This window comes from Lepisma saccharinum, chromosome 9, assembly GCF_977018435.1.
Source record: "Lepisma saccharinum chromosome 9, izLepSacc3.1, whole genome shotgun sequence".
NCBI lineage: Eukaryota > Metazoa > Arthropoda > Insecta > Zygentoma > Lepismatidae > Lepisma > Lepisma saccharinum.
In genome coordinates, this window is record NC_139237.1 from 89494868 (window position 1) to 89512859 (window position 17992).

The window sequence follows — 17992 nt, forward strand, 5'->3', positions numbered from 1 at the left end:
TTTTTTACGCTACATTCTGTGTTATTTTAAGGAATGGAATTCTGTTGATTTGAAACAGATGCTACCCTCTACTTATTGACGTTATTTCAATTCCTTATCATCACATTGTAGAAAATAGACTGAATGAAAATGGTGATGGACAATTCACCTATTATCGCCATTGGGTGTACATATATTGACAGCATCAGAAATTATAACAACCTGTGGTGCGAGACAGGCCATGACGACCAGGTCCTACCTACTGACTGTCGAGGTGGGAGATGATCCAACCAGTTACGGCGTAAAGTGTTGTCAGCACGACAAACCCTCAATCATCGTTGTAGGGTTTCCGTGATCAGGTTATGCTATTCATTTGTAGCTCCCCAATTTCCTCATGATGGCAGGTGGCCACCAGTCATATATGCAGGCTGAAATCTCAGGAGAAAAATTGTTATGCTTCCCCCAGGAGACTCAAACCTGCAGGCGTCATGTAGTTGGAACCCAAAGGATGATGCCTTAGACCACACGGACACTGTGCAGGATGGTCAGAAATTATACTTAACTGTTTCATGTTTCTTCTAAGAACATGGAAAGTGCAAAACATATGTAATTCTTGGTGATCACGTCACTTCTTCAGGAGAAGAACAGTGTAGTTTCGGGTGAACCTCTCCTTCAGGCATATTATTTTCAATGCTACATCAGTTAAATACAGGGTGTCCCACAAACAGCGCAACTGGGAATTAAGAGTGACGTTACTTTGTAACCGAAACCTGTACATACATAAGTCATACACCAAATGTTAGCCCTGTCCAAGTAGATACTTTTAAACATAGAAACAACAAACGGGGTGCAGTGTTGTTCATGCAGTGTTGCCAAATGTAAGTGAAAGTGTAAATTTATTTTTCCACAAAGCATGGACAATTGCATGTCAAACATTCGTACGGAAATTTGGACGTCAATTTCCACCTTGGGTAGGTGGACTATTTCGCCATCTATAGTTCAGAGAAGAAAACCGATCGTTTTGGCGTATAGCCAATCCTGAAATGTCTCGTAAAGGCGTACCGGTCCAAATGGGTGTTTTAAAAAAATTATGAGGTACAGTGGCAACACTGTTGATGTTTGAAGGCAACAAAAGGTGTGTTTAGTGATGGTCTATGACATGGAAATACTGGAAACAGGAAAATTTTCATTTTCTTTTTTTCCTGTTTCCAGTATTTTCATGTCATAGACCATTACTAAATTTTCATTTTCTTTTTTCCTGTTTCCAGTATTTCCATGTCATAGACCATCACTAAACACACCTTTTGTTGCCACTGTACCTCATAATTTTTTTAAAACACCCATTTGGACCGGCACACCTTTACGAGGCATTTCAGTATTGGCTATACGCGAAAACGATCGGTTTTCTTCTCTGAACTATAGATGGCGAAATAGTCCACCTACGCAAGGTGGAAATTGACGTCCAAATTTCCGTACGAATGTTTGACATGCAATTTTCCATGCTTTGTGGAAAAATAAATTTACACTTTCACTTACATTTGGCAACACTGCATGAACAACACTGCACCCCGTTTGTTGTTTCTATGTTTAAAAATATCTACTTGGACAGGGCTAACATTTGGTGTATGACTTATGTATGTACAGGTTTCGGTTACGAAGTAACGTCACTCTTAATTCCCAGTTGCGCCATTCGTGGGACACCCTGTATTTCTAGAATATACAGGGTGTCCACAAATATTCTCCATGATTATAAACAGGCATGGCATCACTATCTTGTCGTATGTACATGAAACTGGTGTCTAAAAAGGTGTAATTCCAATATTTGATGCTAATCTCATAAACTTGATGTGTGTCCCTCATGCCATTCAGAAGATATCAAGGTGATATTCCCACTCAAGCCACACTCTCCCCAGAGTATACATCTGGATGGACTCAGTGGTAGCAGCGACAATAGAGATATCACCAACTTGGTAGAGAAGCACATTAAGTGGTTGACTTTCAATCTCGTTACTAAAGTTTCAAGGTTTGCATCTTGGCCTGGGTATTCCTTTTGTGTCCCTTCATCAGTTACATCTAATCCCTCATCCTCATTATTGCAATTAGTCAAAAGCAGCAGAAAAGAAACGTAAAAAAACAAAACTACAAATACAGTAAAAATGGCACCCCTGAACTTCCACTGCATGTGAATCTGCAACAGTTGACATTATAGGAATTATATCTTTCCTGAGCCAGGTTAAATTGGATTTAGCGTGAAATGTAAGTTGCTCTCATCTTCAGGGAATGTTAACCTCAGCCTTGCCTGGAATGCACTCCGTAAAAGCATGAAATCAGCCAATAGAGCACCGGAATCCAGAGCAAACCAATCACAAGACAGGGTCTAAGTTCTGCCTCTTAACACACACATGTACAGAAGTCAGTTCCGCGTATGTTTGACCAAATGTGATTCCTTCCTCCCCACGTGCAGAATGAACTCGCCTGACAAATGTCGGGCACATTTGTCAGTGTAGTGTGTGAGCTGTGAGATAGTGGTTGTGTTTTCTCGCTGGGTCGAAAATCCTGCCCAAACTGAGCTGCTTTTGGGAGGAGTAGGTTGTATAACTTTTCCAAGTGTTTGTTTTTTCTCGCTTGGCCAAAAATGCCGCCAAAATTGACTCGCTTTTGGGAGGGTTATGTTGTAGCCCTTTACCATGCAAAGTTCAGTGTGTCAATGATCAGGAAGCAGTGTAAGAGCAAGGGTTGTGACGTTACTTTGACTTTAATCAAGAATGTGATCGGCAAGTACAAGGATTTCATGGCCCCAGCGTTTGGTTCTCCAACATAGGGGAAAAGAACACGGCTGCTCACACAAGCCACCACCAGTATGCAGGCGAAACTTCGCACAATGGCCATGCAAGAGAATCCCCTGACCCAAAGACAGATGGCGAATCGTCTAAATGTCTCTTTGGGAACTGTTAACCACACCTTGCGCCAACAACTGAAATTTTAAAAAGGTGTTCAAGGCTAGCGGTCATCACCTTACCGATGCCCACCGACGGGAACGCAATTGTAATGCTCGGAAGCTGTGCGAGAGGCATCTGGCAAACCAAGAGCTATCATGTACAGAGCCAAAGGCATGAAGCGCTTCACAAAATGGGTTCGAGCATGGAAAGAGGCTCTCCCGAAAGGGTTCATGGTGGCAGCCGGCTGCTGTCATCGAGGCAAACTGAAGATTCGCATGGTGAAGAAGAACTGCAAAATCAACTCGCAGTACTACCAGGAGATCCTGATGCCCATCTACGAGCAGGAACTACCAAAAATTTACGGAAACGAGATCAATATGGTCCGCATCCATCAAGACAAAGTTTCATCACACACCTCAAAATCATTCCTCGGATTCTACAAGAATATGAAAGAGGCTACTGGAATACAGGCCATGCCTTTCAACGATATACCTGTGAAGTCTCCAGCTGCAAGTCCAACGGACTTTTGTGGATTTGGACTGCTTAAAAGGGTTTTGGGCATGAGAGGTGTGACAACTGTGAATGGACTTGGAAAGCTGTGCAAGAGGAATGGAACAAGATCCCTCTCGTAGTTCTCCAACGGAGCCTTCTGCAATGGAAACTACGTTGCCGGGCCACCATTCGGAACCAGGGAAGGCACATCGAGCATTGCCGCACCTGGTGCCACGGATTTTCGTAACTATTTGGTAAGTACAATTTGGTCACATATACAAAGAACAGCCTCTGTATAACCTCACCCTTGTTTCCAATCAACATTCCCTGAAGATGAGAGAAATGTATGCACTCGAAACATTGGACACTAACGCCAATCTAACGTGGCTGGTAACTCAAGAACACTTGTTTGAGTATTGACTATGCATCACTACTGCCACCGCTGTCCAAGTTCATGTCCACCAAGAGATGTTACACCTGTTCATAATCATGAAGGATATTTGTGGAACTGTAACTGTTTATACCCTGGAAATATAAGTAAGTAACCTAAACTTTACTGTATAAGGTAGAAAGTTTTTCACATATATTCACAGCAAAGCTAGAATACTCTTAGATAAAATGGATGAATAACAAACAAAATAACCTTCCTGTGACTTTATTTCACAAAATATTTACAATACATGATAAATAAAACATAAATTGCTCTACCAACAGCAAAAAACTGGTATAAATCTCTTCTAAAGATGTACAGTTTTGATTCCTTAATTTATACTATGGCTCTTCAGTGTTCACCTGTTTACCTATACAGATGGTCAGCTTGAATATTCGAAGCTATCTCAGACTCCCACTTGTCACCATTAGTAAGCAGCTTGTCTTTATTGTATAGCAATTCCTCATGTGTTTCTGTGGAGAATTCAAAGTTGGGTCCCTACAAAATAAAGTATTATATTACATTCATGCAGCATATTTAAACATGTGCAAACCATTCAACATTGTATGAAGAATATATGTGTTCCAAGAATATATGAAAATAAGGAATAAAACCAGAGTGAGGAGAGTTTTCTGCGATGGTTTCAGAGGCATTCTTAAAATTTGCACCACATATAAATTGATCATTTATACACTATATGAAATTGCTTTTATTCATAATGTTTCAATGTACTTTGTTTCATCGTTTTGCACATCTCACATTTTTTACAAAACATTTCAATCCAAGTCACAACCTGGGTAAGAGGTTTTATCATGTCTTTGGAATAATATAAAAATAATTAATATATATTTCCTTTCCATTTGTAAAATCCTTTCCTCTTATGAAATGTGTTTCAAATAAGAGCTTTAGAAACTATTTGATGTTAATAATGCACATATAGTCATGCAAATTTAATTTTTCATAACCCCTACACATGCATAGTACAGCCAACGCTATCGTTATATTCATCATCTTCTTATGCCACATACTGTGTTGTTTAAAGGAGTGAAATTCTGATCATTCGAAGCAGTAAAATTCTGATCATTTGAAGCAGGTGTTGGCCTCTGCTTACTGACGTTTTTATTTCAATTTATCATCATCAGTGTGTGGAAAACAAACAGAATTAAAATGGTGATGGACAATTTGCCTACTGTTTCTTTGGCTGTTGGGTGTACCAGAATTAAGCAATGCATACATTCGTGTACTAAAATCAGGATAAAAAACAACAAAACACAAATAAAGCATATTTGAGGGATACTGTTTTCTCTTAGCAGGACAATAGCTTCTTGAAGCTTTCTTATTTTAATGCTCTATTGTTTGGTGTGTTTTATCCTGACTTTACTAAGGTAGAAATATGTAAATACAGTGCAACCTTGATAACTCAAACCTCAACATCTCCAATTCCTTGATAAGTCGAATTTTTTGTAATCCCCTTGAATTGTCCATAACATTCAATATTAATTTTACTTCAACAACTCTAATAAAACCTTGATACGACAAATTTTTTTACAGTTTATGGGATGCCGTTCTAGCTCAATAACTCGAAGGTAGACTATAAAAAACCTCAATGAGTCGAAGTTAAATTCTAATCACCTCTATAACTCGAAGTTTTAGTCGCACGGACCTCAATAAGTCGAAGTGTAGGATGCGTACGTATAATGTCGGGTGATCAACAATCGGGACTTGAACTCCCCCCACCCTGCCGTGTATGTAACCATCATTGTGCTTAGTGTGCGTTGTAAACTTTAGGGGAAAAAGAAAAAAATCGAGGTATCAAGGATTTCGACTTACCAAGGTTCGTTATTGAGGGCCAAATCGCTGACTTCGAGCTATAGAGGGGTTCTACTGTATGCAGAATTATCAAATATTAGGGAAAAAAATATTCATCTTTTCATAATTATATTCTTGGGTTTGATACCCAGTGGAGGTTCGGATCCCACTTTAAACTGTAGGTCCAGTCCCAATTAGCCTTTCTAACGAACTCAACAGCAATATATCATATAAAATAAAATTAATTCTCTCCATTACTATTTTACACACTACAGATTCATAAAGGTATAAAAATTAGGATAAATACAAAATTTTTACTCTTCTACGTGAAAAAAGTAAATATAAGAAAAATATGTTAAGTTCGCACCATGAGAAGAACAAACATAAAATATGCTGACCAAGATAGACTATATTTCAGTAAAAAAAAACACTTAACGCTACATTTCAACAAGTTTGGTTTCAAGTCTGAGACCCTGCCCTGATAGATTGTTAACACTGCAGTGGACGTGCAGAAAAACTCCCACGATTGGTTGTGGGGATCACTACTGTGATCCATAGAATATTATTGTTTTTAAACATTATTTGTTAAAATTTCTCCGGTTTTATAGAGAGAATGGTTTTTTTTTGTTCTTTTTTTAAGTATTTGGGTTTATTTAACACAAAATTATGTCATTTCATTCAACACATAAAATGAGGGAGGAAATTCTAAATCTAATGCATTACAAGTGAATATCGTGAAACCAAACAAAAAGACACATCTTATAAGCTCTCTTTTGTTATTTTCTATCCACACTTTCTTTCTTTGTGGTCTGATCACACACACTGCTTGTACAAATTTACAAATTATAACAAATTTTTGAAACGAGTACTTATATGTATAGAAATTTTACGTATCCAAAAACACTCGTCGATGGTTGTGCGGATCACTATTGTGCTCACTGAAATATGAGCTCTAGTAAAAAGTCAACAATGGACATATTTCAAATGATGGCTGAACGAACATGGTTCCTGGACTGTTTGAGGAAGGTACACTGGAACCCAAGATCAAGAGTGTTGCCAAAGAGCAATAGCACGTGAAAATATACTAGTTGATCACCATTGTGATCCACGTGACCACTTCAGTGTTGTGTTTTTTTTTACTGAGATACAGACTCCATTGGTCAGCATAGGTAGTGTTTTTTTTCTGTCATGGAAACAAGACTTAATCGTGTTGCCATGAGAAGTCAGTGGATTATGTAAACAAAACAAAGCAAAATTTACTTCAACTATAGCATCCACAGGACAAGCTTCCTGGCAGAATCCACAGTAGATACATTTTGTCATATCTATATCATATCTAGTTGTCCTCCGGCTGCCATCTGCTCTTTCCTCAGCCTCAATAGTGATGGCCTGTAATAAACATGTAAACACGCAAATATTAAATTATTTTAAAATGGGCAGAAATAATTAGAGATTAACCAGCACTTAGTTAAATCCCAAATGTTGTTGACACTTGTACCTTTCAGCAATGATATGACAATAAAATCTTAGCATGCCATATTGATACCACTCTGAACCGATATCAGTGCTGATATTCTTACAAATTCCCACCGATACCAATAGTTGAAAATTGCAACAATTCAAAACCAAGTCAAGAGTATTTATAAACTGAAAAAAAAGTTTCTCTTTGAAATCATAGCATGTCAATCTAACAGAGTTTTCCTTGAAAATATTCATGTTTTCACAGGAGATAATCAGGCCACAATCTATTTCTCCTCATAATGTTTGAGACATGATTAAAATTATGCATTTCTTTAATAATCTCTGGAATCTTTAAACCATGCGATAGTGTCATGTGACATTTTTTAGATTCCATGGGGCACTCACACTTCAAAATGTATCAGCCGGTATCGATGAATAAATTGTTACTGGCTCAGACCTCATATTAATTAATTCCCATGTTATTAACAATCCTATTTAAAATATTCTTCTAATACAAGCCACTAAAAAATAAATCCTTGTTTTGTACATATAACTTCACAGAGTTGAAAATATTGCACAAGGAATTCAAAAGAAAGAAGAAACTGTGGCAGGATTCAATAAGAAAGCAATAACTTTAACTGTTTATTTGTAAGTGTTTGTGCTTTGTGGAGCCTTCTTTACTCTTCTCATGTAAAGAGATTCTACCCACGCGGGTCACGATTTATTTTCCAGTGTTAAGGAAGGTTCCATGCAATTAAAGTGCAAGAAACCAGGGTGCACTGGATTGACATGCAATGTATCAATTACTCAGGATAAATATTATACTCGCAAACTAAGAAACTTCCATTGAGTTGATTCAGTAAAATGCATTTTCTTCAAAATGTCATACTTTCCATTACAGAATTACAATGCTTTAAACAGACAACCCCCAGTGCATATACATTAGTTCCATTGAAGTTTTTGAAGAACTTATTGAGGGAGAAAACAACTTTCATGGTGTTTGCAGTAACACCTCATATTTACATTTTTTTTTAAAAAGAAAAAGACTCTTTCTCATATAGGTCGTGTTGGTCTGGTCAACCGGACATTTCACTGCCACATGAGAGACCTGGGTTCGACTCCCAGGGTGGTTGATCTAAGGCCGGAATTTTTCCGGCCTTGTCCCCTCGCAAAATGGCTCTGGGGCTCGCCCAGTCTCAAATCAATAGATAGATCCCTGGAGGCAACGGTGGCCAGAGCATGGTGCTGATCACATCACCTGCAAAATGGCCAAGATCGAGAATGTTTGGGGCCCTAGCACCATGTTCCCTAAATGTACCTTCACGGCACAGTGCTATATACAGGGTGAACATTATTACCTTTATCTTAGATAGGTCTCCCCAATTTTCTGTTGACATAAATATCATATATATGTGTGGGTGTGTGAGTGAGTGAATGTGTGAGAGAAAGAGAAAAGAAAAACGTTTCCAAGTTCTTCTTGATACATATACAGTGGAATCTTTATTTCTTTAGGGCACCGAGATAAAAACGCTAAAAAAAATTGTACCAATTTCTCCACAGGGATCATCCACTACTAATTATCTTTCATCATTTCATACCCAAAACCTTTTCCTTGATTGATAAACTTGACGCGGCATGGTGGTGATTCATGCCTAGATAGTGCCTGAAGAAGGGGGCGGTTGAATCCCCGAAACGTAGCATATATTGACGAAGGAGACTCACGTTGGCGTAAGTAATTGACTTTTATCATATTTGGTTTAGGAATTAATTCGTGCGGTTGTTACGCACACATTGAAGCTGTAGTTCAAACACAAAATACATAAATACCTTAAGAAAAATATTGTCCATCGCGAGCCACCACTTTCGCCCATCTGTCAGGCAAGTTACGGATTCCGTGGCGAAATAAGTCCTCATCCTTTGAAGCGATCCAGTCAGAGACCCATTTTTCGATATCTTCTGAAGAATTGAACCGCTGTCCAATCAAATCGTTATTCATGCAATCGAACAAGTAGTAGTCTGAAGGAGCAACGTCTGGTGAATACGGCGGGTGGGGTAAAACTTCCCATCCGACATTTTCTAAATAGGTTTTGACTGGTTTTGCGACATGTGGGCAAGCGTTATCATGTTGAAAAATAAGTTTATCATGTCTGTTCTCCCATTCTGGTTGTTTCCTGGCCAGAACTTGCTTCAAAAGCATTAATTGTCGTCGATAACGTTCTCCATTAATAGTTTCACCCAGTTGCAGCAGCTCATAGTACACCACACCTTTCATATCCCACCATATGCACAGCATAACCTTTGCACAGTGAATATCTAGTTTCGGTTGTGATGGACCGGGTTCACCTGGCTTCACCCAGGCCTTTTTTCATTTCGGGTTTTCGTAATGGATCCACTCCTCATCGCCAGTAACAATGCGATGCAAAAACTCCTTTCTTTTCTGTCTTTGAAGCAGCAATTCGCAAATGGTTTTTCGTCTTTCAACGTCTCTGTCTTTCAATTCATGTGGAACCCAATGTGACATCTTTTGAATCATTCCCATGGCTTTGAGGCGTTTGGAAACTGTTGTTTGATCAACGCCTAGTGCTTCTGCAAGTTCTTCCTGCGTCTGACACGAATCCTGATCGAGCTATGCTCTCAATTCTTCGTCTTCAATTTTTTTTGGCTGTCCAGGTCGCTCTTGGTCTTCCAGGCCGAAATCACCACTTCTAAACCGTGCAAACCACTTCTGACATGTTCGCTCAGCTAGCGCATGGTCACCATATACTTCCACCAAAATACGATGACTTTCGGTAGCACTTTTCTGCATGTTAAAGTAATGAAGCAGAACACCCCGCAAAAACACTTTATCTGGCACGAACTGCACCATGTTCAGTTGACTACAAAATGCTGTTGTTGACACATCAATCAACTGCCCTATACTACGAACGATGCGCGCTGACAGGAGTTTTCAACGCATGTGTGGATACACGGAACTGTGGGACGATACGCTCGTTACGCCATCTCTTGTCCAGGTGCACGAATTAATTCCTAGACCAAATATATTTTTATTTATTTGTATAATAAAAATATATATTTTTTAATATTTGTCATAAGTGAGTAATTCGCACAAAATAAAAATATGAATGATCCACTACATATGGCCATTCCTACATGTTCTTGCCTCTCTGCTACCAGGTACAAACATTTCCCTCATCATCTTATGAGAAAATTCTGCTAGTAATGTGTATGCAGTTTTCAGTTTTAAGGATGTTTTCTAAGGACTGTATTATTAAGATAAAACATAACCCACACTACATGTCAACATTTTTAACAAAGGGAATGTTCACTCCTTATGTTCACAGCATACTAATTCTTCCGGAGAGTGAACATGATTTCAGTTAAAGCATTAAGTTAACATTAAGATAGCAATTGACCTGTTACAGCATAGCTCCTCCTATGTCTGGCTCGAAACTCGATTTAACTATTGATAACATGTTCAGTTAATAATCAATTTTATCATGTTTTAACCTAAATCTTGTTCACCCTCCTGAAGACGACAGAGGATATGGTGAGAGCTTCAGTAAGTAAAGGTACATGCCAAAACATTGAACATTATCCTATACAGGGCATCCCAAAAATAAGCAACATTACTTAAGGAATGTGTTCCTCATATATAAACAATGAAAATAGTTAACATAAACATAGGTCTCGAAATGTTTGATTTCAGAGTTAAAAGCATTGACAACACTTGCTAACAGGAATGTCTTTATCTCCCACAGGTGGTTTCCTACAACCACAAGATACTGTCTACAGGGTGGCCATTCTAGGACCATGACAAAATTCGAGTATAATTCTCGGTTTTCAAGGAGAACTTTCCAAAAATTCAAGGGTATACAAGCAGATGTTTTCTCTACATCAACGTATTACGAATCTGACCGTTAACACATATACACACAGAAATATATTAACAACATAAAGGGTCTGTGTGATTCCAATGTATCCAAAAACTCTGAATCACTTCAATTCAAAGGTACATACTTTTAAATATTTAATTTAAGGTACGGAGTTTACATTTGCAGTTGCACACATCCAGACTCGAAATACATCGTCAAACACAAGTGACAGATGTTACGGGATATACTAATCTACGAAATTTGTTAATTGTACAAGAACTTCAAATTCAAATTTGTCTATTCAACTTTAGGATATAACTTATCTTGCAATAATCTTTCGTCTGTGAGATAGGCTGTTCTGCAAACGACACTAAAAAAGTAAACAGATTGAGAATTCTGTTTTATTTTCCTCACAGCTTTCGCTTCCTTCCTCAATAAAAATAACACCTATACTGTGAAAAACTAGCCTCAGAGCATTTATAAATATGTATAAATTCAATGAGACTTGGATTAATAAAAGTTGCAATTTTTCACGTCTACGGAGAAAAATTCATGCAGAATTCCCTGACCCAATTATTCATGCAGAATTCCAGGAATTCCCCTAGAGTAGCCACCCTCTGTCTAACACAATCTCGTAGTAGTCTAGTTAGTGGTACATGTTGAGTGGATGTTGTTGAGACCATGTACACAAATCAGGAGCAAGCAGATATGGACTACATGTATGGTTTGGCAGATGGCAATGCTGTAGAGGCAGGAATTGAGGTTTGTGGGGCCATGTGACATCTTCAGGCAGGAGGAGGACATTTTGAACATCTACTCTAGCCTACAACTCTGAAACCAAGTATTTCTGGATCCATGTTTATAAAGGCTTTTTTCATTGTTTACATGTAAGAAACATTCCTAAAATTATGCCACTCATTTCTGTGACACCCTGTATAAATAATTCACAAAACAATTAATATCTAACAAACATTTCTTCTCTACTTCCAGGATTCTACTTTTCCACTGTACTACGATGGTTGAAGAAGAAAATGTGCTAACCTGTGCTGGGCAAATAGCCTCACAGAGCTTACAGGCAATGCACCTCTCCTCTCCTGAAGGGTATCTTCTCAGGGCATGCTCCCCTCTGAAGCGAGGGCTCAAGGGACCCTTCTCAAAGGGATAATTTATGGTGGCTGGCTCCTTGAAGATGTGGCCTAGAGTTACAGCAGCACCTAGATATTTTTAAAAAAAGAGGTTAAAATTAACATTTATGTATTTGAAACTATCCTCATACACTGCTATGACTTCAGTATTTCATTAGCACAACATAGTCACATACCATTTTATTTGGATTTTCATTATTTAACGTTCCTTCTCTGTTAGTTATAGTTATTTGTGCCAATGATGATGAATGGTGATCACATGAAATTGAAGAACGGACACTCACAATAAATACTCATGCCTACACCGGGACTCAAATCCGGAAAGATCGAAACTTGACCACTGAATGTGTTCGGCCACACAGCATTGATTAGGCACAAAAAAGGGGAGGGATGTCTATAAAAACTACATCCAGTATTGAACTGTGCTCATTCAAGTAGAACATACAGCATGATCCAAAAATCATTATCGGGGTTTCATAGTCCTTTATACGACGCACGGTTTTAGAATTGATATGAGGAGGAGCTACGGAGAGCGTGTCCTTGGCGACCAGACAATGGCAGGTATGAGGAGGAGCTACGGAGAGCGTGTCCTTGGCGACCAGACAATGGCAGGAGTGCAATGTTGCACAGTTAGGAAACTGGGCACGCAAGTTAAATACCGTGTTCTGTATTATTTTTGCCGCACAAGAAGTTATTTTAAAAAACATGCCACTTTAAGGTTCATCATACGATGGGGCACAACCAGTGGTGGCTACTGGGTTCCAAAACCAGGGGGACAAAGTGCAAAACTGGAGAGGAAAGATAGTACATTTCCCTTTGTATATAAGGTTTAGCATAGTGCAGGGGCAAAAATTTGGGGGATGGCAACTGCCCCCCCTCGCTGCCACTGGGCACAACATTATGAACCTGACTGTCTAAATCCCATGAATTTCCGTCGCCTACAGCCGGAGTTACAGTTTCTTGAAGAAACATGGGGTACAACACGTCTCTACACATACACAATAATCTTTTAGTTTTCCTTCTGTGTTCAGTCTTGTTCCGTTGCCACCGTGTTGACCCTGCTGAGTTGTTGTGTCTTGGTAAAGCTATGGGTGTCAAATTCGGTTGACTATACACAATGACCATTCATTGTTGTGGGCATTCACGAACATTGCGAGTCTGAGTTACTTTCAGTTCAGCATTTTCGTAACAAGGGCGGTGCAAGATAATTTTACTCATACGCCACAAAGAACAGTTGTGAGAGGATTCAATACAGCCCTTATTGATTAATTAAATGTTTTGATTTGTTTTACCTCACTTTTCTGCCATTTTTGGCTAATCGTGAAGATGAGGATGGGTGATGGTATGATGAAGGTACACTTAGAAACACACCTATGCCCGGGCTGGGATTCAAACTTGGGACCCCTGGCGTTGTAGCGTGCTATGCAATATAGGGCTTATGTTCGATAGTTGTGCAACAGTGTGTGTTCCCAGGTGGAGTGGTTAGCATATCACGCTACTACAGCCTAGACATGCATGTTTGTTAATGTCCATCCATCAATTTCATCATATCATCACTCATTCCCATCTTCGCAATTAGCCAAAAGTGACAGAAAGCGAAGTAAAATAAAGCAGTACAGGCACCAAGCGTAAAATCTTACGTTCACAAGACAGAAATCTTAGTTTTAGAGTGTATTCTTACTTCAAGGAATTGGCGTCGGAAGAAGTGCATGCTGAAACAGTGTTTTCTCCGAGTCTGAAAGCGTGTGGTGTATGCGTGCATACTGTGTTGCATATTATAACACAGGGTAAAGTACCTATCACAGAAATCGGTAAACCACTATTCAAATCTCCTGGGAAATATGACAGAAATGAGAGTGATGATGATGGTCTTGCAGTTCCTCTATAATAAATACCTTCAAACTTCTTTCAGATACGAGTCTCTCTTGTATGCTGCAGTGATACGATATATTCCTGTGTAGAATTCTTTACTATATATTTCATTGTACTCAAATATCACATGCATATATAAAAAGCTGAATATTGGACACAGCTATTTCTCTGTGCTTCCCTTCCGCTAGCAGTTGGTTTGGTGACAGCACTGGCTGTGTATTGGCTGTACTCATGTTCCTTCAAAAAGTGTACGCTGTATAATTTCCCTTATATATGGGGTACAAGGACAAAGTTTATATGGGAGTAAACAACTCAACAAGTTTACGTAGTGTACCTTGTAAATGCTCAATGTGAGCACCTTTCATGACACAGCACACATCCATCCGGTAGTCAAATTCTTCCCAAACATAGATCAGCATGTCTGGAGTGATACATTGAAAAGCTGTAACAATCCTGTTTCTCAAGTCTGGCAAGTCGACATGTAGTGCTGGTATGTACTCTTTATCTTTCACATAGCCCCACAAGAAGAAATCGGAAGGTGTGAGGTCAGGGGATCATGGAGGTCTCCACAAAAGGACTTTTGAATGGGAGTCACCATCTTGTAATACACCTATGCTGCTGTGACTGATGGGAAACAAATGATAAGCGCTCAGGGTAGCAAACTATCACAGCCGTTCTTATCATACATGTACGATATAAGCATTCACCTTTGTCTGCATTATACCAACTACTTGAAACTCCGATAATTATAGTAGGACATGCTGTATAACACAAGTATGTTGCTGAATTGTTGAGAAAACAGATGAACACTCCCCCCCCACACACGATTTCTCTACACGGGTTTCACAAACTTCATTAACAACTTTGCATTTGAAAACATTGAGAAAAACCAACGGTTTACAGCCTTTATCAATGAAAACTTGCCGAGAACATGGTCTAGTTTCAAAGTAGATGTATCAGTGAAATAAGGGTAATTTTGCAGAGGATGAATGAAGCATGGATCAGACTGAATAACAATTTATTAAATGTCCAGTTACTAGCAAAGTACATACACATAACCGTAAGCTTAGAATAGGTCTGAAAAAGTGTAACAACACACTGTTAATGTAATGATATTATTTTGTAATACTACTTAAATATAGGTAACAGTTCGTTATATGGGATATTTTGTGTTTCGCATGGTTCGTACTTACCAATTGTGTATTGCGAAACATAGTTCAAGGTGCCATTATGCTTTTTACACGAAAACAAACACAATTTTTCACATACAGAGTGATTTTTTATTATTTCTTTCTTCGCTTCTGTAACACACAATATGGCAGGCACATTTTGACTCACGTTGTGGGAATGCAGTGTTTCCAACCTTCTTCACTGAAAAATACCTACTATCGTGTTCGTCACGTGTGAAAATTTTACATTATGCACGGTAGTTGACGGATAGCCCCACGAACCATTTCCGATAAGGTTAGGTTAGGAAAGCATAGTGAAAAAAAGAAGTTGGAAACACTGACAGGGGCTTACATCATAAAACGTACACAGCATGCAGTTCACGTAGCGAAAGCAATGGCAATTGTGCGTCGGTGAAATATTTATCTTGAAAAATACATGATTTCCCGGTCAAATATATTCCACGATGAAAGAAAATACCTTGACGGACGTTGGAAAGCTTGAAGAAACTCATTTCCGTAAGTAGATTCGGTAAATTTCTCATATCGAACAATCGGCTGAAATTTGCTAGTTCATTTAATTTGAATATTTGTACTTATGTATTCTGCATTGAGAAACATTGCTGAAGGTAGCATTTCGCTTATTTCACGGAAATAAGCTCGATTTGCGACATATCAAGTAAGTTTTCTTAGTTTCGTTTTGCTCTTCGGTAACACGCAAAATGGCGGTCACAGTTTCACTACCGTACTCGGCATGCAGTGTTTCCACCCCACTGCACCCAAAAATACCTACGTAGCCCCACAAACCATTTCCGGTTAGGTTAGGTAGGGTTACGTATAGGTTACAATAGTTAAAAATTGGTTTCGAAAAAATATACATAGCCCCACACACCATTCTCGCATAGCCCCACAAACCATTTGCGGAAACGTACCTTCTTCAGTTACAAAAACACGTGTTTGGAAACACTGACCGGGATTACATCATCATACACAGGCTACATCCACCTGGAAGTAAATGGATGCAAGAGCTTTTGTGCATCGCTCACACATTTATATCGAAAAATAGATGATTTACCGGCTAAATTCAATGAACGATGCAAAAAATTACTTCCCCGAACCTCCACAAGTATAAAGAAACTGCATTCGGTAAGTAATTTCTCCTGTAAATTTGAAGAAATCGGTTTGTCCGATACGAGAAATTTACCATAGATTCTTCTGTAAAAATGAAGAAATGTGTCTCCGATATAACGAACTGTTACCTAAATATATTTTGAAACTTAATCACACTGGAATTATACTACTAGCAGTTTCTACAATTAGTTCATCAAACTCTCTCCTCTTTTTGTCACATAATATGTGGTAAAATTCATTCTTAAGAAAAAGTAGCCACTGGTCCTTGAATGAACAAGGTCTGTCTTGTCATGAAATTTTCCAATCTATCTGAACAAACATTTATGCACTAATAAATTAATTCTGCTTACCTCTGAACAATTCAGTCCAAAACATTGTCTGTGCAGCTCTATTTGTTATGTCTTTCATCTTCATGCTAGACTCATCTGGTGTAACATAATAATATGCATTCCGTGATTGACTCACTCCAGCAATACGGACAGCAGGTCTCAGAATCTGGGATGCTGCAAATAAACATTTTAATAGCAATGTAAACCGTGACTAATAGTGTCATTATTACACATGACCGATTGGTGTATATCACTCTTCATGTAGATAGTGGCTAACACAGATATAGTACAACTTGCAGTAACACTGATATGTCCTCCTTTAGAAGTTGGATTGCAGTATATCATATAAATATTACAAGCCATTTTTTTCATCTTTCAAATTCAAGCAAAAACAGGTGTGAACTGATTTACCACAACATCTGCATTTGACGTAATTCTATGTATGTGATTGGTATTGAAATCTGTTGTGTTGTCATAAATTGCGTACCCTTTTTTCATATATTTTCATCGTGCCAAAAGTAAATTACAAATAAAGTACGCTACTGGACATGCGTTAGAATAATTATTACGTTCTAATTAAGTATTCATGCAGAACAAGTCGTGTCTCTAGGTTAGTACAAGGGAATGATTCTAGTCGGGAATGAGGAAAAATTAAGAGTGAATTTCTACCATCTAAAAATATTGTAGTGTGTGTAAACGCAAATATATATACTGCTACTAAAGTGTTCACCTGCGACTTATACTTTTAAAAAATAGTGACGTACATTCATACTACATACACAAGTTACGAGGTCGTTATTTCTTTTTCTATGGGTATTCCTACATTAAATCTTCAACAACACGTAATAAACATACAATAGCAATCAAAATTAAATGGTAGAAAACATATTATATTTGTAATAAACAAGTTATATTTGGTAAATTACCAGACTTTGAAACCGAATACAGTTTCATCGCAGCCATATCGATTGAATGCTATATCAAGACGACAAGGTTAAACACAAACGTTACAAATAAATCAGTGAAATGTACAGCAAGTTTTCCGTGGTAAATTAAACACAAAACTTCACAATCGTCATTCCAGTTAAACAAGTATTTCATGAAAGTTTTATATAAAGTCGTAAAAGACACTCAGCAACAACAATGTATAAAATAGAATCAGGAAATACGAGCAGCTCCTTCGAACATGTAACAATTTATAATTTATACACTGCAATTTTCATTCGGTTGTTTTCAACCTAAATGTAATCTGCTTTTATCTTTTCCGTTTGCATGTAAGACAATATAACAACTTCAAAGAAGCTGAAATCTACTAATAGAGAATAAATGTGAAACGACGAGAACGAAAAAGAACACGCTGTATAAAG

The 17992-nt window shown here is 38.2% G+C and overlaps 1 protein-coding gene across 1 annotated transcript; it reads right to left on the reverse strand.

The window, feature by feature from the left end:
* Window positions 1-4055: 4055 nt before the first annotated feature.
* On the reverse strand, window positions 4056-17768 carry LOC145992820 (NADH-ubiquinone oxidoreductase subunit 8-like). Its single transcript, XM_083129212.1, has 5 exons — window positions 17552-17768; window positions 16647-16799; window positions 12024-12196; window positions 6910-7038; window positions 4056-4338 (listed from the first exon to the last, which is right to left on the reverse strand). Exons 1-5 carry the CDS (start codon window positions 17586-17588, stop codon window positions 4207-4209), a joined length of 624 nt encoding a protein of 207 aa, XP_082985338.1. The 5' UTR covers window positions 17589-17768; the 3' UTR covers window positions 4056-4206.
* Between the last annotated feature and the right edge of the window lie 224 nt (window positions 17769-17992).